The sequence below is a fragment of the Eulemur rufifrons genome, chromosome 8, assembly GCF_041146395.1.
Source record: "Eulemur rufifrons isolate Redbay chromosome 8, OSU_ERuf_1, whole genome shotgun sequence".
NCBI classification, from domain to species: Eukaryota; Metazoa; Chordata; class Mammalia; order Primates; family Lemuridae; genus Eulemur; species Eulemur rufifrons.
Genome location: NC_090990.1, coordinates 114,632,749 through 114,654,048, shown reverse-complemented (window position 1 = coordinate 114,654,048; position 21,300 = coordinate 114,632,749). Strand labels below are relative to the sequence as shown.

At 39.2% G+C, this 21,300-nt stretch overlaps 1 protein-coding gene across 3 annotated transcripts; it reads left to right on the top strand.

Annotated features, from left to right (window-relative positions):
* Positions 1-372: 372 nt before the first annotated feature.
* Positions 373-7,769, top strand: RBM15 (RNA binding motif protein 15). Of its 3 annotated transcripts, none has more exons than XM_069479014.1 (2): positions 373-3,267; positions 7,360-7,769. In XM_069479014.1, exons 1-2 carry the CDS (start codon positions 402-404, stop codon positions 7,380-7,382), a joined length of 2,889 nt encoding a protein of 962 aa, XP_069335115.1. In that variant the 5' UTR covers positions 373-401; the 3' UTR covers positions 7,383-7,769. The 3 variants fall into 3 exon arrangements, with proteins under 3 accessions (XP_069335115.1, XP_069335113.1, XP_069335114.1); XM_069479012.1 differs by having other exon boundaries at positions 402-3,271; XM_069479013.1 differs by lacking the exon at positions 7,360-7,769 and adding an exon at positions 6,599-6,954 and having other exon boundaries at positions 402-3,267.
* Positions 7,770-21,300: the final 13,531 nt, after the last annotated feature.

Genomic DNA, 21,300 nt, shown 5'->3' with positions numbered 1-21,300 from the left:
GAGATTACGGTGAGCCGGCCTCTCAGGAAAAAACGCCAGAACGGATGGCTCAACTTCCCAAATAGTGGTTTAAAGGACGGGGTCACAAGCCAATGAAAGGGATGCGGAGGTGGGATCGCTGCTTTCACCGCGCAAGAAGTACCGTTACAGGGCAGACTTTTTGTCCAATCAACGCCTCCAGATCTTGGGTCAGGTGACTGTAGAGTGCGAGGGGCGGAGCTACAGCCTGGCGCGAGAAACCGTTAAGATAGACAACGAATGTAACCAATAAGGTACTCTGACTCGGGCGTTGGGAACCCAATAACAGTGGTTGGGCGGGCCCCTTCCCGGAGCGCGGGGAGCTGTGAAGACAGACAAATGGTTTTCCCAATCAGACTGTAGAAGACAGAGCTAATAGACCAATGAGGAGTGCGGGGCGGGATCCTTTGCCGCGGCGGAGTCCAAGATGGCGGCGTGCGGTTCCGCTGTGTGAAACGAGCGCGGGGCGGCGGGTTAATCAGCTCCGCGGAGACGACCTCCTACGACCCGCAACAATGAAGGGAAAAGAGCGCTCGCCAGTGAAGGCCAAACGTTCCCGTGGTGGTGAGGACTCTATTTCCCGCGGGGAGCGGAGCAAGAAGTTAGGGGGCTCTGGTGGCAGCAATGGGAGCAGCAGCGGAAAGACCGACAGCGGCGGCGGGTCGCGGCGGAGTCTACATCTGGACAAGTCCAGCAGCCGAGGTGGCAGCCGCGAGTATGACACTGGTGGGGGCAGCTCCAGTAGCCGCTTGCATAGTTACAGCTCCCCAAGCACCAAAAATTCCTCGGGCGGGGGCGAGTCGCGCAGCAGCTCCCGGGGTGGAGGCGGGGAGTCACGTTCCTCAGGGGCCGCCTCCTCAGCTCCAGGCGGCGGGGATGGCGGGGAATACAAGACCCTGAAGATAAGCGAGTTGGGTTCCCAGCTAAGTGACGAGGCGGTGGAGGACGGACTGTTTCACGAGTTCAAACGCTTCGGTGATGTGAGTGTCAAAATAAGCCATCTCTCGGGTTCTGGCAGCGGGGATGAGCGGGTAGCTTTTGTGAACTTCCGGCGGCCAGAGGACGCGCGGGCGGCCAAGCATGCCAGAGGCCGCCTGGTGCTCTATGACCGGCCTCTGAAGATAGAAGCTGTGTATGTGAGCCGGCGTCGCAGCCGCTCCCCTTTAGACAAAGATACTTATCCTCCGTCAACCAGCGTGGTCGGTGCCTCAGTAGGCGGTCACCGGCACCCTCCTGGGGGTGGCGGAGGCCAGAGATCACTTTCCCCTGGTGGCGCTGCCTTGGGATACAGAGACTACCGGTTGCAGCAGTTGGCTCTTGGCCGCCTGCCCCCTCCTCCTCCGCCACCATTGCCCCGAGAGCTAGAGAGAGAACGAGACTATCCGTTCTATGAGAGAGTGTGCCCAGCGTACAGTCTTGAGCCAAGGGTGGGAGCTGGGGCCGGTGCTGCTCCTTTTAGAGAAGTGGATGAGATTTCACCCGAAGATGATCAGCGAGCTAACCGGACGCTTTTCTTGGGCAACCTAGACATCACTGTGACAGAGAGCGATCTAAGAAGGGCTTTTGATCGCTTTGGAGTCATCACAGAAGTAGACATCAAGAGGCCTACTCGCGGCCAGACTAGTACTTATGGCTTTCTCAAGTTTGAGAACCTAGATATGTCTCACCGGGCCAAACTAGCCATGTCTGGCAAAATTATAATTCGGAATCCTATCAAAATTGGCTATGGTAAAGCTACACCCACCACCCGCCTCTGGGTAGGTGGCCTAGGACCTTGGGTGCCTCTTGCTGCCCTGGCACGAGAGTTTGACCGATTTGGCACCATACGCACCATCGACTACCGAAAAGGTGATAGCTGGGCATATATCCAGTATGAAAGCCTGGATGCAGCTCATGCTGCCTGGACCCATATGAGGGGCTTCCCACTTGGTGGTCCAGATCGACGCCTTAGAGTAGATTTTGCAGATACAGAACATCGTTACCAGCAGCAATACCTGCAGCCTCTGCCTTTGACTCATTATGAACTGGTGACAGATGCTTTCGGACATCGGGCACCAGACCCTTTGAGGGGTGCGCGGGATAGGACACCACCTTTACTATACAGAGATCGTGATAGGGACCTTTATCCTGACTCTGATTGGGTGCCGCCCCCACCCCCAGTCCGAGAACGCAGCACTCGGACTGCAGCTACTGCTGTGCCTGCTTATGAGCCACTGGATAGCCTGGATCGCAGGAGGGATGGCTGGTCCTTGGACCGGGACAGAGGTGACCGAGATCTTCCCAGCAGCAGAGACCAGCCTAGGAAGCGAAGGCTGCCTGAGGAGGGTGGAGGACGGCATCTGGATAGGTCCCCTGAAAGCGACCGCCCACGAAAACGTCACTGTGCTCCTTCTCCTGACCGCAGTCCAGAATTGAGCAGTAGCAGGGATCGTTACAACAGCGACAACGATCGATCTTCGCGTCTTCTTCTCTTGGAAAGGCCCTCTCCAATCAGAGACCGGCGAGGTAGTTTGGAGAAGAGCCAGGGTGACAAGCGAGACCGTAAAAACTCTGCATCAGCTGAACGGGATAGGAAGCACAGGACAACTGCTCCCACTGAGGGAAAAAGCCCTCTGAAGAAAGAAGACCGATCTGATGGGAGTGCACCTAGCACCAGCACTGCTTCATCTAAACTGAAGTCCCCTTCCCAGAAGCAGGATGGGGGAACAGCCCCAGCAGCAACAGCCTCTCCCAAACTCTGTTTGGCCTGGCAAGGCATGCTTCTACTGAAGAACAGCAACTTTCCTTCTAATATGCATCTGTTGCAGGGTGACCTCCAAGTGGCTAGTAGTCTTCTTGTAGAGGGTTCAACTGGAGGCAAAGTGGCCCAGCTCAAGATCACTCAGCGTCTTCGTTTGGACCAGCCCAAGTTGGATGAAGTAACTCGACGCATCAAAGTGGCAGGGCCCAATGGTTATGCCATTCTTCTAGCTGTGCCTGGAAGTTCTGACAGCCGGTCCTCCTCTTCCTCGGTTACATCAGACACTGCCACCTCTACTCAGAGGCCGCTTAGGAACCTTGTGTCCTATTTAAAGCAAAAGCAGGCAGCCGGCGTGATCAGCCTCCCTGTGGGGGGCAACAAAGACAAGGAAAACACCGGTGTCCTTCATGCCTTCCCACCTTGTGAGTTCTCCCAGCAGTTCCTGGATTCCCCTGCCAAGGCACTGGCCAAATCTGAAGAAGATTACCTGGTCATGATCATTGTCCGTGGTGCGTCCTAAAGTCCATGTGTAACTTGTATTTACTACTTTGACATGGTTCCTGTTTTGTGATATGTAATGGGATACAGCATCAGATGAAATTTTCTTTTTAATTAGTTGTTTAGTTGTAGCTTTTTCTTTTTTATATTTTTGTAAACCTCTTTAAATAGCAGTCAGGACAGTTTAGCTATTAAATAAAAGGGATGCCCCGCAGGCAGGTGGATTTGCTTTAATTAGGAGTTCCTACCCTTATTAGTAACTTTTTTCCTCTTTTTCTTCAGTTTTTTTTTTTTTTAACCTGAGCTTCAAAAAAAAATCCTCGAAGTTACAAAACTAAAATTTTGAAGTCAGAATCTGGAGAAAAGAGTCAAGTGTGTAAAAATGGTGATGTCCACCTAAAAATGGCTTAATTGGTGTGTAGGTAAATAATTCTTGTACCAGAAATGTTATTTGTGTGACTAAAATTTGATCAGGGATCTCAAAAGTATATGCTGGTAAATTGTATAGCAGTGTAATTATTTTAATCAGGTATTTGAGTATTTCTCTTAGGATACAGTTTATTCCCAGAGTTTGCTTTAACATGCATTTTTTTTTTCTTTTTAATCATTAGTTCTTGAGTTCTGTATCCCATATATGCACTTTTGGTTTGTAGCTGTAACTGTTGAGTAAAAATTGAGGACTGTGTTACAAACCATATGTCTTACGCTTACACTAGTATGCAAGAAGTGAGTAGGTGCTTTTAAAATCAGAATTCTTTGGTCAGTTATTGGTGCGTGGTGGTGTTTTTACTGACTTTTTCAGAGCGGTGTAGCAGATACAGTTCTCATTTAATTGTGCATATTTCAAAACTAAGTGTTCATCAAAGATGAGTTTTTGTATCCATTCAAATTTCTGGTTTCAATAATAGAAAGAAGAGTTGTCTGCAGGCTCATAAGTCATCTTTTGTTTCAGTGGGCATTAATCAGCCATATCTGGATTGCAGAATTTTTTTTAAAGTCATCAGAAAATGCCTTTGACATACTCCTTTAAAATTTTGCTTGTATTTTTATATCTAAACAGTAATGGTGACATTACATTATTGAAAACGTTTTGAATTATCTTTGAAATTTCGTGTTCAATATTTTCACTAGTGTCCAGCCACAGAGAATTGAAATGTCAGTGTAGGGAAGCTGTTTTTTTATTGTTTTGTTTTCCCAGACACCTGGAATTAATACAAGATCATTTAACACACCTTCAGTGTTTTTTTCCAAAGCTGACAATGATAATGACTTTTGCTTCTCAGCAGGGCTTCTACAGCTTAATAGTGATGGATGATTTCTTGCTTTTTGTTTTTTCACCTACTCCTACACCCCCACTTGTAGTTTGTCAGGTCTTTAGTAGTAAGTATATTTTTCTCCCTTGGGTTTTTGGTTTTGTTTTTTTCCACCCTCACACAGTTTGATCTCCCTTGATTTAAACGCTGAGGACTTCACCTAAGGCCCTTGATATTTAATTATGATAATATGATTAGAAACTTTAGGACCTTCTGGATCATGGTCATGTTTCTATTCTGTGAAAGTGACTTATTCGAAGCCTGGCAGAACCCAGCTGTTTTCTTTCTGTTATCAAAGCTGGTGGTTTTGAAATAGCACCAATAATAACCCAGGGAAATGTCATATAATTTTTATATTCCATTATGACAGGTGTCTAATGCATGTCAGCACGAAAGCCTCATCACTGCTGTGTCATCCCTTTGGGTTTTTGCTGTGCATTTATAAGTTTGGAGGTTTTTGTGGGGTTTTTGTTTGTTTTTAAACTGGAAAAACTAGCTATTTTGAGAGAAGGAAGGTACTGGCCTATGAGCACAAAGGTCATGGATGTGCCTGTAAGGGAAAATACCTGAAATCCTACAATTAAGACTTGATGCTTTTTGCTTTCAAAAAGCAGTGCTTGGCATAAGAGTAGACACCTGTTCAGAAACTAATGCAAGTGTAGAGTCTATGCATACATGGGCTCAAAGTACAATTTGTCACTAGATATTTTTCCAGTTTAAATAATTTCACTAACCATTAACTTTTGAATATCTTTTGATAAGATGGTTGGACAAATGATTTTGCTCTTTCGGAGAGTGAAGTCCATGATATCTAATTTTACGATAATCCAAAATGTGTGTGGTTTTTCCCTTTTTTCTTTTCCTTTTTTTTAAAATTCGTGTGACAGCTTACTGAAGAGTACTGTGGTTTTTGCTCCATGTTTGTTTGAATCCTTATCTGACATTGCTTTATTTGTTAGATCTGGGCAATTTGTGCTTCTATGTTTTTGAAACAATGGCTTGTTACCATTTCTAAATGTGTGTATTATAAAAAAACTAATTATGTTTAGTTTGGTGCTTACCTACAGAGTGCCATCGTCCAGATGAATTTCTTATATGTGTTGCCCGTTCTATTGTGCGGGTTCATAGTATCCATAAAGTGTCTACTTAAGCCTTCAGAATATGAATGAAAGCGAAAGTCTAAAACTGGTTCTAATTCTCATTGGCCAGAATCCCAACATTGGGTGTTCTTTGTAACAACCAATTTTTTTTCTATCTTTTCTCTTTAATTATTTTAATATAGTTGATTTTTCTGGAACATAGTTAAAATGAATGGGAAGAAAATTTCTTCAGTATATCATTTAATGACTTATTAAGTATTATTGGTAAAAACAAGATAATTAAGACTTTTAGATCACAACTTTCAAAGTTTATGGAAAAGCAAGCAATCACTCAGCACCTAGCCAATAAATAGTTCCACTTAATTTTTTGGTATTATTTTGTTGATAGTAACTGGGATTCCCAGAAAGAATTTTCCACACGAAAATTTAAATTCCTGGTTTAAGATGTGTACTTTGACTCTCAACTGAGAGTGGATAGAGTTTTTCTTCAAACGATTACATGTTAAAATGTCCTCCTCTGGCTGTTATAAGCTTTTGTCACATTTTGAAGGTAAAATATACTCTGGCCCTTCTTGACTCACTTAGATCATTTGAGGTACAGTAGTGAAAGTCAGATGTTTGGTGGTTGCTTTCAGGGTCAGACATTGTTTAGGTTTATTTAAGAACTAGATTATGAGCAAGTTTTCACTGATAATGCTTTTTTTTTTTTTAAATTTAAGTCCACTTGGTTTAGACAGTGAAATTGCTCAGTATGCAGGTACAGCTTGAACTGCAGTTTGTGTCCATGTAAGAACCATTCACCAAAAACTCTGTGGTAACAATTAGGAAATCCTCTTGAGAAGAGGGCCTTAATGACCTTTTATGTGAAAAAATTTCCTGCAGAGAATTTCTGGACTTTTTTTTTTTTTTTTTTTCTCTCTCTGCCACAGTGTTTGGTTTTGAGATAGGAGTTAGGTATGAGAACAAGAAGAGATGACAAGTGGAGCTGACCCTGTTATAGTGGTTATGGTGGTGTCCCTAAAGGGAGAAAATGGTTTCAGTTAACCACAGTGAAATGTTAAGCTTAATGAAGAGTTCTATATGAATGATCTAAACAGAGTTAAAAAGTGAGAATCCTGAAGTGTTCTTTGGCTGTTTAGCAATTATTTGTATGAGTGTTTTCTTAAAATAACGGCTGCTGTCTTTGGTAACACAGATGAAGGTGGATTTTTAAACGACTTTGTATCTTGACCCCTTTCTACAATAATAGTTGCTCCATGTAAGTTACAGAATGACAATAGATGGGGTAAAAGTTCGACTAAACGTCACCTTTTTATGGTTTCACTTTTTAAGTTATATTTAGAATATATCGATAGATTATAAATTGAATGTGAACTTGCTTTTTTTGAATTTTTTTGACATGTTTTACTCAGTTAAATGAGTATAAAGGATATTTTCAGTCCTATAATCCTCAATTGCAGTCTTTAAAAAAACCCCACCATATTGTTCTACTTGTTATTTGTCCATTCATATAGTAAATTCATTTGAAGGTTTGTGCCAGTGGGTATTATTGGTGCTTTTTGAAGTCGAGGTGGACTATTCAGGAAGGTCTTGTTAATGTTATGTTCATCTAAAATGGCATAGGGGAAATATATATATTTTTAATATTGTAAACATTTGTACTGAATAACCTTTTTTTCCCCCCCGCAAGCAAAACTGGTGAACAGCGGATGAAGATTTGGAATGCAAAGCTATAATGGACCTTTTTGAAGAGAAGTTGTGGCTTATGTGGAGTTTACATGGGCCGCTGATGGAAGAAAGCTAATCTGTTTAGTATTTGTGCATTTTACTAAAATGGCAGCTTAAAGTTGTGTATCTGCTATTGTGATGCCAATGCCGGTGTTTTAAGTGGAAAAAAATGACCTCTTTGCTTTGTGCTGTGTACACAAGATTTCTGGAAAAGTTAAAGAAAAACCCTTTTTATGGCTCACACAGCTTAAAAGTAGCTGTCACTCAAACATGCGCTCACAGTTGAGCTGCTTTTGTTTTATTCTAAATAAATTGTTTCTTTTGAGGAAAATGTTTTTCTGCCTGGAAGTGAATTGACGGCAAACCTTTGACCCCTTTGTTTGCAGCTGAGGGGGTACTTGCTGCTGCTCAGATCTTGTATGTCTTGAGCAAGAAGCAGGGAGACCATCAATTTCATTTTGACTATCAAGGTGTGTCAATTCTGAAGGATCACTAGTGTTACTGTGACCCCCTTTGTTTGCAGTGAAGGGGATCATTTGCTTCTCGGTCCTCAACGTGATGAGGAAATGGTGCTGTTTGCTGGCACGAAAGAAGCCGGGGCAAGCACCCTAAACCTCACCACAGTGCACGAGTCGGGGGCTTTGCTGGTTTGAAGAGCCGGAGTTGCTGAAATTTAAGTTTTGATTTATTTTGTTCACCCATCACGTTTGGCCTTAGTTTCGTTTTTAATTTGAAGAAAAGTTTGAAATTGCTTTATCTTGCACTTAACATTTGCACCAAATTGCCAAAAGAAGGAGAAATGCTCCGTTTGCCTTTTAAATGTTAATGATGTTAATAAAGCCTTTCCTGACACATTTGAGGAGCTCCTCCATCTCCAGGGGCTTCTTACCAGAGTTATGCAGTGATGGGTTTAGTTCTGAATGGATGAAGAGTTCCTGAGAGCTAGCGTTTGTAATTAGAACCGTTACTTGGTATCTGTGCCTTATTTGACCTGTGGTTCCACATGCCTTGGATGTGCATGCACCGTGACGGTTTCATAGGTACGAACGCACACTCAGGCCCGGTCACTTCGGTTGGTAGTACAGATTGTGAGGAAAAAATGGAGGCATCCTTAAGGAGGAAAAGTATTTGCCTTTAGTTCCTGCATTATCCTGTACAGGGGCTCCTGAGCTTTGGAAGCCTGTTCCCAGTACAGGAGTACAACTCCCCTGTTTGCAGCAGGAGACTTCGGTGCACAGTGACAACGCTGGAGTTCAAGAGGAAACCAGCAATGCTGCACCATTGGCTTCAGACACCATTGTTGTTTGCCAGTTTTAAACTTAACTAGTTGCAGACGAAGACCACCTTGAAATGCAGGCTTGTTGGGCTTGTTTTGAATTTTAACCTCGGATGGAAGAGCCCTAGTGCTGTCTGGCTCCATGCGGGATGATGATTGCTAGGCAACAGGTGATTATCAACAAAGGATGCCACGGTTATACTCTGCAAGGTGGTGTTCCAGTGGCAAACAGCTGTATAAACTCTTGTAAACAGGTAAGAGGGTTTTTAGAGGTCAAAATGCTTTGTAATTAATAGGGTGAGGGCTTTCAATGTTTTGGGTCTGTTTCTCTAGATGGAAGTCTTTAGACACTGTGCTGCCATTACTGGCTTCCATCCCTTACCCAAAGTGTTATATTTACAAAATTCTAGGCCAGAACTTTTGTTCTACATGATATTTTTATTTTTTAATTTATTTTAACATTTGAAAACTTTCTTTTAATGGGGAGCCAAAGTTTTAAAATCTTGGTTAAAGAGTTGGGAACTACAGCCTTGATGTCCTTAAAATTTTGACGTTTTCCATTAACCTTGGCTTTCGCCCTTAGTTGTGATTTAATGTTGCAGAAGGATTTAATGCTGTAAAAAACATTGCTGTTTACAAACACTGATTTCTAAACTTATAAGGGCATTAAATTGTATAATAACAACAAAAGAAAGTATGCCATCAGATTGGGAATGATAGATATTTTAGCCAAAATGGTTACTCCCGCAAAGAGATTATAAAATTAGGTAACAGCAACTTTAGGGAATAGACAGTGTTGAGTCTGGCTTTGGTTTGCTGTTAACATTTTCATTGTCCATGTAGTTTTACCAGTCTTCTAAACCCTTTTGTTCCCACCATTAATCAAGTGTGGCTTTGGCAACTTATCACAAGCACAACTTTTTCAGTATATAATACAAGGTTTCCTTGCTCTGTTCTAAGTGAGATCAAAAATTGTGAATAGAATTTTTCTTTTTTGTCTCTTTCTGAAGACATCAAATATCTGGTGACTACAATAGCTGATCTGTACTAGCTACTTTTTCCACAGGTTTGATTGAGCTCCTTGTGTTGTTTATGTAGCTGGACAACTTATGTACCCATACTTTGATATAGTAAAAGGGAAAAAGCAAGTACAGTGGATTTTTCAGGTTCTCAATGTGTTATAAGAGTTTAAAACAGATCTGGTGTAGAGGTGGCTGCCATCTAAGGCTTTTTTTTTTTTTTTTTGAGACAGAGTCTGGCTCTATTGCCTGGGCTAGAGTGCAGTGGCATCAGCTTAGCTCACAGCAACCTCAAACTCCTAGGCTCAAGCCTCCCGAGTAGCTGGGACTACAGGCATATGCCACCATGCCTGGCTAATTTTGTCTATATATATATATTTTTAGTTGTCCCGCTAATTTCTTTCTATTTTTAGTAGAGATGGGGGGGGTCTCGCTCTTGTTCAGGCTGGTCTCGAACTCCTGACCTGGAGTGATCCTCCCGCCTCGGCCTCACAGTGTGCTAGGATTACAAGCGCGAGCCACCACGCCTGGCCTATCTAAGGCTTTTCTAAATGATCTTTCCCCTGCATTTCTTTAAGCACTTTGTATCTGTTAGAAATGTCAATTTCAGTGTATTTTATTTTTCTTGCTAGTCCACACCATAAGCCCATTAAATAGTTTTTCCAATTAGTAAGCAAATATTTTAAATTATTATGGAGATTTAGGAAGATTACCTTATACTTTCTACGAATTTCTGCATGTTTGGTATCTTTCTAAGGTCTCAGGCTTCATCTCTCTAGTAAGAACAAGAAAAATGTGTTGCAAACCAGGTAATTTGTGTATTTGTATGTAAAACCGTATCATACAAAGTAGGAAGGTACACAGCATGACAATTTTTTGAAATTACTTGTGAAATCATTTTATTTATTCCCAGCTGCACTGTGAAGGAAACGTTAACTGGGTTGAGTGTTAGATCTAGAGTTCTGATTTTATAAATTGGAAATTACCCTTTTGAAGTATCAGTGTCTTTCATATGATCTAAATTTAGCATTCTTTAAGGGAAATAGTTCCAGGAACACCTCCTAACTGACTTGGGCTCATTTTGAAAAGTTTGGCTGTGCATATTAACATCGAAATAGGGGTTACCTTGACTTCAGTAAAGCAACCCAGATTTTACAACTTACCACTTCCATAGTTTAAGTCATAATTGTTTACAAGTTGTTTATCTGAAACAATAAATTTAGTACTTATGGCTTGTACAGCATCTGCTTTTCTTTTTGCAACAGTCTATCTGATTATGGCTGCTCTGACCATCACCTTCATCTCCCATTCCAATTAAGTCTTTTTGAGCTTCCATCTTTAAAAGATCATTTCAATTAATAACTTGAATTATAATCTAGTTTTAAATTCTTGGCGGAGGAATTTATTGAATAACAAAATTTCTTTAAGCCTCAGACAAGGTTGATCTCAGCAACCAAGAAGAGATTTTAACCGTGAAGTAAAATTACTTAACATACTTCAACCCAAGTGACTAATATTTAGCTTACAGTTGGGATTTTGCTATATGTTAGGAACTAAGATGCAGAGGATGTAGAGGAAAGTATCAGATAGTCGCTATCCCTTTCAGCAACTTATACTCCAATTGGGGAAACTAGGTATAAACAGGTAAATAGTTAAATATCAGGGAAAATTTTAAGACAATTATAGGAAAGTGTCATAGGCCAATATTTGATTAATTGCTAATGGAGTTTTACGGGTTATATTGGTATGTGAATGAGTATATGAACAGGTTACTTCAAGCTGGGATGGTCAGGAAGGGCTTTACAAAGGAATTTTTTAGTTGGAGAAGGACATGGAATGGTGGAGGGAGGTTGGGATCAACATGTCAGACAGATAAGTATGAGTAAGACTATAGCAGCTTATTGGTCTATGGAAAAGATGCGATGCAGACTGAAGCCTGGAAAACTAGTAAGGATTGGGTCAACCAAAATAGGGAATTCTGGAGGGCAGGCCAGTTTGAGGAGGGTGGGAGTAGAGATGGATGAGCAGTTGGCATATCGATACCAGTCATTTATTGAATAGAATACCCACTTCAGGGCAAGCATTCTGTCAAGTATTGTATATACATTGTGTCATTTAAGTCTTACCCCAGACCATAATTTGACAGTTTAGTAAGTGATAGAGCCAGGGTTCTAACCAGTCCTTTGTTCAATTAGGGCTTTCTCTTGGTCACTGTACTGTTAAGCCTCACTATTTTTTGCCAGAAGGCTAAGGATAGGATTAAAGCTGCGAACTTGAGAAAATGTGTAGGCAGTGGATTTCAAGCTGTCGAGTGTCAACATTGGCAGTATTTGGAAAACATACAGGCCCTTCGCTCCACCCTCAGACATTCTGGGATTTGTTAGGACCAGCATGGTGGAGGAGTCTTTGCTCTTTTACAAGCTTCCTGGGGTAATTCTGATGTATTCCATAGTCAGTCAATGGGCCATGTGTTGAGCATCACTGTCCCATAGAGAGTAGAATGCTGAGGTGTAAACCTGGGCTAATGTCATAGTCGAGGCACAGGAAGAGAAGATGGTGCTGGTAAAAGCCTAGGTAGGAGAGCAAGAATAGTGTTGTCTCAGAAGCTGAGGAGGAACTTTTTAGAAAGTAACTTCAGAGATGCTACAGCAGACAGGAAGAACAAAACTGCAAATGCCATGGAATTTATTACTTAAAATTGTCACTTAAATAACAGTTTTGTAGTAATTGTGTCTCCAAGGGACTCAGTCTAGTTTATTTAACTTTTCCTCAAAACAATGTGTGAAGAAGGGCCACTCTTTAGTTTATGAAATGCTAAAGAGATGCCAGAAAAGTTTTGTGACTTGGCTAAGGGATACGTAGCCAGGAACTGATTGAGGTATCCCTGAGTTTTCAGATGTTATCTAAAAATGATGTGACTTTAGTCAAGTATCTTAAATTAAAATTGAAAGTGATTCTGGGATTGTGTGTATGTGTACGTACTTGAAAGTTGTTTCCATTAATGGACCGTCACCTACATCTACTACCTCTTAACTAACCAGTAGGATTGAGACAGAAAGGAATTATAGGTAGTATATCTTTGCCCTGTAAATGATTGAAAGATTTCCTAATTTGAATTACAGTATCTATACTGCATTTGTGTTTGATAAATGTAGCTAATTGATTCTTTAGACATTTGGTTATGTATTATATACTAGGCATTATTCTAGATCTTGGAGTATATTGGTGAAAAAAACTAGACAAGTGTCTCTTTTCTCACAGAACTTACATTCTGGTGGAAGAAGGGAGGTGGTAAACTATAAATTAGGGCCAAGTGGCCCTGGATGAAGGGTTTGGACTGTATATTTTAAATGCTTATTGCTATGGGAAGCCATTGGAGGTGTTAAGCTTGGGGTGTGATACGATTTGGTCAAGGTTTGACTAACTGTCTGAGAAAAGTAACATAAATTTCCTTCAAATGCCGAGGGAATTATTAGCATTTCAGATTCTCTGCAAGACTATAAATATGTTCTTGTTCAGAGATCAACAGTGTTCTTTTTAAATACAATATTAAAGATTTTATTTCTAAGGGCTCATAATTGTTGACCAACCTGAGCTTTCAAAACAGTCTTCCTTCTAATACATCCTCATTTTCTCAGCATGCTGCTTCATATTCTTTTCTGCTTTCAGTAAACTCATGACAGTTTCCATTGTACTCATATGTAGTTTCTGATGTAACACACTGACCATGCTTTCTATATTTCAGAACTTGTGATTTTTCTAGTGGTATCAAACCAAACTCCCACACTAAATCTTGAGAGGGTCTTTTTGTGGAATGGCTGTTATCCTGTGCAAGCCAGATACATGTGTATATACAATTTTTAGTGCTGAATTTGTTATATGACCTTTCTCAGGTGACTAGATTTCCTTTTTACCTAGTAGGAAAAGGACTTAATGAAAAATTTTATGCGTAAGCATAAGTTATTACATCAATGTCAACAATAGAACTGTTATCACAAGCAAAATTAACACTTTGAGGTGCTGTATACATATTTTTTATTACACATTTTAAGGCATATTGGGAAAATTGATGTCCTATAAAATTGATTTGCATTTTAGCATATAGAAGTTAAATCTCAGTAGTCTTACCTAGCTCCCGAGATAAGTATCTTAATATACTCTAGTTGTGTATATTCTTTTTATACAGAAACACTTGAGTAAACTGGACTCCTTAATTGGAATTTTTCTGTATTCTATAGCTGAGGTCTTAACCTTGGCTGCACAATGGGATCACCTGAGGAACTTCGGTACCAATAGCAGGGGCTCTCTGAGATTCATTTAAACTGATCTAGGTCAAGTGGGATTCTGCAAAGGCCCAGGTTTGTTTTTGTTTTAAATGTCCTTGGTGATGTGATGTGCAGCCAGGGTTGAGAACCACTGCCCTAGAGACAAATTTTATACGTACTGTCTCTCTCTCTCACACACACACACACACACACACACGGAATCAAACTTTTAAGGATTGTTTAAAAATCAAAACCAAAAACTCTCAGAGTGTAATTTGGGTTCAGTACAATATGTATATCACCTAGTATTTTCGACAATAAAAGTAGGAACAAAAGATTTCTTAGGTAATAAGCCTCAGGTGACCAGAAAATTACCAGAGGTGTCTCATCACCAAGATGGGGAGGGGTTACTATTCTTGCCTATCCTAGTTGGTTGGTTCCTGATTATTCTGTTATACTTACATTTTTTTTTTCTCTCCTTCGAATCTGTCCTGGTCACCTCTCTTCATTGTGAGATAGAACATGTTATTTATTTTTTTTTTTTTTATAGGTACAGGTGAGGATATTTGAGGCACTGTTTGTTAGGTGCCCTAGAATTTAGGAAAATTGGTAGAGGTAGGTTTAGAAGTTTATATGGGGGAATGGATATGAGCAGGACTGAGGAAATGATTCCTAATTGCCTTTGTTTCTCAAATGTAATGTAATACTAACTTCATAAATAAACCGGTTTTCCTCACATGGCAATAATAATCAAGAATCTAATTCATATTAAAGTACACAGCAACAAATAATATAACAATTGCTAAGATTCATATGTATTAAAGGGAATGGTTCAGTATGAATGTTCGGAGAGTACTCTGAATTGCACTATGTCAATTTAGATACAGAATATTTTAGATGTAAGCTTTTATTTAAAAAAATTAAATTTAAATTTAGAATTTAAAAATTTGGAATTTTAAATTTGGAATTTAAAAAATTCCAAAATGCATTCACCGAGCAACCATATTGATATCAAATGAAAAACTGCAGCTGAATTATTCTCACATCCTACAGTTTTAAATTTTTTAAATTGGTATATGTGATTTAAAGGAATTTTTCATCAAGCACAGTAATGTCACCATCTATAGAAAACCTTTCAAGGGTTCATTTGTGATTTATAGGTTTCTCCTGAGTAATGAGAGGTTTGTTTTTTGTGGAGACTTAACCTGTATCATCATTTATTTCTCCTGACAAATTTCATTTGTGACGTTTACTCTCTGCAGTGTTATAGTCTTACTGAAAATTCATTCCACATAAGGAATGGATTCATCTGAACTTTAAGGTTTGATTATTGGAACTACTTTATTTCTGTGATACATGAGTACTATTTTCCTTTAATGTAGTGGCTTAAAGGTATTTTGAACCTTCAAGGACATTTTTTCTTCTATTTGCTGCTCCTTAAAGTTTAGTGATGTCTGAAGCCCTAACAGATTTTTTTTTTTTTAACATATGTGGCTTACTTTTTAATAGCCAAGTTTAGAGGGAGCATTTCTAACAGTAATTGGTTAAACATCTTTTTTCCTCCTGGGTTTCTTTTTAGGAACTACTGACAAAAACCTATAGCCGACTTTGGGATCTGACTTTATTATTCAGCAACTCAAAGATGAGTTCTAATTGGCAGACTTCTGGCACTGGCACTTGTCCTCCTGTTTCTATAGAAACTGGGTTGGAAGTCAGAGCTGCACAAAGGGAAAGGGTAAGTTTCTTTTAATTCCATATTTATAAACCCATATCTTATTAACTGTGGCATGGTGTCAGTTTTCACATAAGGAATATATATCAGTGAACCACAACTCAAATATGTACTATTAATTTTCACTTGAGTGGAAACTGACATCAAGTCATTAAATATAATAGGAGGGTTTAAATATGGATTTACTTTTCTTGTGACTCTGACTTCACATTTCTTAAGACAATGAACTCAATATAATTCTCACTTTCAGTTATTTTTAATATGGGGGGGTCATAAAATTGATTTTTATGCTCTTCGGTCTTACTGTGTTGTACTTTTCTGGTGAGTGAAAACTGGGATATAAAATGTGTACAGGGGACATTTTGAAAGTCTGCATGAATTATAAGTCTCTTTGTAGCAAAAGTCCGATTCTTTCTATTATAAAACAAGTACTATATTACTGACCAGTTTTTTTAGCCTCTCTCCTCTCTTAGCCAAACAGGATGAGTTCGTCTGTTGGGGCACATACATTTGTTCTCATCCAGGCAGATACCCATTATTCATAGAACCTAAGACACCTGCCAGTTGGTGAGTCATCTTATTGCTGTGGCTTCAGAGGGCTGTGCTATACAGCTGGAGCATTTAGGCTTGAAGTTATTTCATTATGAAAAGCAAACTCCTCTGATTTACAGGTTAGTGTGTGTAAATAACTTTTTTGAATTGTGACTAGCTTTGAGATATTGGCAAGAAGACAGTATTTTCTCTTGCTTTTTGAAAGTTACCTCACTTACTACTTTGGTCCCGACATAGTACTCTTAAGTTTAGATGAACTTCCTTTTTTCCTGATAAAAGAACGTTAATGTTGGTTGACATAAACCAAACGGTGGGACACCTTGGCTTTATTTCTGCTCAAATTGTCACTTGTAAAAATAGTACAAGAAGTAAAAGTTGGAAGTTGGTCAATGGGGAAAGTAAACTCATTCTTTAAAATTTCACTTCACAAGTCCCTGGCCAGTTGATATACTGAAAGTGGATTCTTATTAAAAATGCTATATGCCGCTGGGCGCGGTGGCTCACGCCTGTAATCCTAGCACTCTGGGAGGCCGAGGCGGGTGGATTGCTCAAGGTCAGGAGTTCGAGACCAGCCTGAGCGAGACCCCGTCTCTACTAAAAATAGAAAGACATTATATGGACACCTAAAAATCTATATAGACAAAATTAGCCGGGCATAGTGGCGCATGCCTGTAGTCCCAGCTACTCGGGAGGCTGAGGCAGTAGGATCGCTTAAGCCCAGGAGTTTGAGGTTGCTGTGAGCTAAGCTGACGCCACGGCACTCACTCTAGCCTGGGCAACAAAGTGAGACTCTGTCTCAACAACAAAAAAAAAAATGCTATATGCCTTCTTTGTTAGTTTTTATTTTGCTCACTGGGGCTTGCATGAGGTAAAAATAGAATTGAATTTGTGATTTTTTTTTTTTTTTTTTGGAAGGTGGCTAGAGAAAATGTTAGCCTTTAGCTGTATGCTATCAAGTATCCAGACATGTTCTCTACTCCTTAATGAGAGTGGCCAACTCGTCCTGGTTTTAAAACTGAAAGTCCTGTGTTTTAAGAACTTTCTCATTTCTGGCCAAACCCAGACAGTTGAGCATCCTAATTTAATTCATTCTCTGGATTCCTAAAAAGGCTTCTTTCAGTAGGTTGTTATTGATCATCATTTTGTATAGAAGGAGATTTCACAATATGCTAGCTTATGTCAGAATGTACCAGGGATTAGGTTTTCTTTTTTTTTTTAGAAGTGACTTTTTTGTCCTAGTGATCCAGCTAATACCAGTTTTCCACTCATAGAAATAAAACATGAAGAACTTTAAAAGGATTTTAAAAGTTGGCTCCAAGCACTTTAGTTATTTTTTGTTTACGTGTATATGTTAAGACCACAGGTGATAAATGTGAAACAATTGAGTAGATATGGAGACTTAAAGCCTCATACAAGATGTTTCTGGCTTAAGAGAAACATTCAAAACTTTTTTTAAAGTATTGGGCTTTGGTTTTGTATAAGTTCTTCAAAGAAACCACTGTTCAAGTTTTGCATTATGTCTCTTAAAAACAACTAAAATAATAATACATGGGACAGGTGCTCATGCCTATAATCCTAGCACTTTGGGAGGCTGAGGCGGGAGGATAGCTTGAGGTCAGGAGTTCAAAACCAGCCTGAGCAAGAGCTAGACCTGTCTCTACCAAAAATAGAAGAAATTAGTCAGGGACGTGTGGGTGGCTCAGGCCTGTGGTCCTAGCTAGTCGGGAGGCTGAGGCAGGAGAATCACTTGAGCACAGGAGTTTGAGGTTGCAGTGGGCTATGTATGATGATGATGCCTCTGTTAGCCCGGGAGATAGCCAGACTCTGTCTTAATAATATGGGTTTTTTCTTCTTATATGGAAAAAGCTGATTTTACAGTTAAGCAAGTTTATTTACTGAGGAGCTAATTTTTTGCAAGCAAACATAACATCACATATATTAATATGCCTAGATTTTTTGGAAAAAATCACAAAATTGTCATTACAGGCCATTTAAGTATAATTGTTGCTTTTAGTAAATTTAAACTAGAGAATTATTAAAGAGGAAAAGCCAGGGGCCATGAACAAATCAGCAACAGTAATTAGGTTTTAGAATTGGCTTTGTTAAGGCCTGGCTTTATAACTTTAGGCAAGTAAGTTGGTCTTAATTTCCTTTTGTTCCTTATGTATAAAATAGGAATAACAATACTTACCCATACGTCCTCACAGAATTGACACAATAATGAGGTTATAGACTATAGACGGGAAAGAACTCCAAAAAGTTAAAAATACTATAAGGTAGAGTTTTAGTATCAGAAATAGTGTTTTACAATCAACATATATAGAAAATTCCTTCTTTTATAACGATGGTGTGGCATTTTCTTAGAGAAGAAAGAAATGTTATCTTAACAGTTTTAAATCACCCAAGAAATAGCTAAGAAGAAAGTATACTAAACTTTTATGTTCAATTTATCATAGCTCTATTAGAGATAATGTTTATACATATATTTATTTATATATTAAGGCTTATGATTTATAAACATTCCAACTAATTCCATATTAAGGAATTATAAGTGGCCTGTACTTAGGCATTATCTTCTTTAATCGGGTTCACTGAATATTGGAAGACCTAAGAAAGTTAATTATCTTAATAATTACATTATTGTTGTATTATAGCAGATATGTTTTGTGGTTCTAATTTTGCTGGGATGGGGAGGAAAGGGGGAGGGAGTGAGGGTGGTTTTAGGTACTTTGTATTCTCTTTTTTATTTCAATCTAGAAATTAAAATTTTAGGCCAATTAGACTTAGAACAATTTTATTATAAGTTAACTGTTTTCAAATAAATTAGCTTCTTAATCTGTTGATGTTGCCAAGAAACCAGGGTAATACATAGGGAAAGTGTAGGGTTTTGTGTCAAATTGTGTTTGAATTATGACTTCACTACTTACTGGGTATTTAATTTCTTTGACCTTCAGTTTATTCATTTGTAAAATGGGCATCATAGTACAGTGTCTACATCTGCTTCTGAAGGTTATTGTGAAGATTAAATAAGATAATATATATAATGTGCCTATCTCAGTGATTGGCATATTATTAAATGTTGAAATAAAGTTATTCACCACCCTACCACCCCAAGCGCACTTACTTATATAATAAGTCTAATATTTGTTTCCTCTTTGTCTCATAGTGATTTCTTGAGGGGGAAGGAAAAAGAAAATCAGTGACCATTGTGTTTTTCTTGAAACCTCAAATATATCTGGGATGATATTCCTGCATTATGTATTCCTAGAAATGTAATACACTGAACACATTAGTTATAGACATCTTTAGCTTCCTGTAGTCTAGAGATTCAGGCTTGTTTAATTTATACCACCCAGGTTTAGGGGGCTATTCCATTGAGTAGGATGAAGAACTTCTCTATTATATAAGATTAATAAAGCCTGTCTAAGAATTCAATTTGGAGTTCTTTAAGTTGGTCCCACTTAAAATGTACAGTTTGCTTAGATAAGAGGAAGGAATCTAGTTGTCTTAGGTGGTTAAAGTCCCTTTTGAAAATAATTACTGCTCAAAAGGGAAGGAGCAATTAATGAGAGTAGATCCTAGTAAGTCATTGATTTCTTTTATCTTTGTTTTGACATAGAAAGCAGAAGAATGGAAAATAGCAGCTACTGTGTATGAACGATATTTTGCCTGATGCAAGTATATTTTCACTACTGTGGCTCCTGCCTGTAACAGTCTGAGCTACTCAAAAGGCTGACGCGGAAGGATTGCTTGAGCCCAGGAGTTTGAGGCTACAGTGAGCTTATATTGTGCCACTTTACTCCAGCCTGGATGACAGAGTGAGACCCTGTCTCTTTAAAGAAAAAAAAAAGATGTATTTTCATTTAATCCTCACAATACATTTATGAGGTAGGTTGGTAGTATTATCCCCATTTTACAGGGGAGAAAAATGGGGCTATTTTCGCTATTTGTGTGTGTAAAGGTGTTTGGGATTGTAGCAGATGGCAAAGCTTGCATAAAGGCTTACATAGGCAGTGACAGAGTATGGCAGCGTATAGAGCTCAGCCAGGCTTTCAGGTTAGGATTTTTCTCTATAGGGAATCAATAAGACATATTAAAGCAGAGAGGATGGAAGGATGGGATAATGATGATGATGACGACGATGAGATGACGACAGTTTAAGGAACATTCTGAAGGAGAGTCTCAGGGAGGTTGGTGTTGCAGAGAACTATAGCTCGTTTTTTTCCTCTTAAAGATCACCCAAATATTGAAAGCCTCTCTATTCATATATAATTGCTTTGTCTAAGTGACATTGTTAATTCGTCAACATAATTATTTCATACATATTTAATAAGAAATGTCTTAATTTAAATATATTTCCCATTAAAACTACCTATTCAACTTTCATATAAAACTTGCAGTTCTAAAGAGATATCTAGGTATTTAATGTGAATATTTTAGATAATTAGATGTAGTAAAAAAGTAATGTTGATAGGCAGAAATGTTCAGTGATCTTGAAATAAAGGACTTTTAGGAATTTTTATTTACTTTTTATTACATAGCAATACATATAAATCATAGAAATTTAAGAAACAGTAATAAAAAGAGAACACGGATTATCTTTAATCAATAAACAAAGATAAATTTTTGGGGGGTATATACCATTCTAGTCACTAAGCAGGGTTCTCATATTCAGATTGCAGAGTGCTAGTCAACCAATGGCAATATTTAATATTTCTTTTTTTTTTTTTTTGAGACAGAGTCTCACTCTGTTGCCTAGGCTAGAGTGAGTGCTGTGGCGTCAGTCTAGCTCACAGCAACCTCAAACTCCTGGGCTTAAGCGATCCTACTGCCTCAGCCTACCGAGTAGCTGGGACTACAGGCATGCGCCACCATGCCCGGCTAATTTTTTTTTGTATATATATATATTTTAGTTGTCCATATAATTTCTTTCTATTTTTAGTAGAGACGGGGTCTCACTCTTGCTCAGGCTGGTCTTGAACTCCTGACCTCGAGCGATCCACCCGCCTCGGCCTCCCAGAGTGCTAGGATTACAGGCGTGTGCCACCGCGCCCAGCCT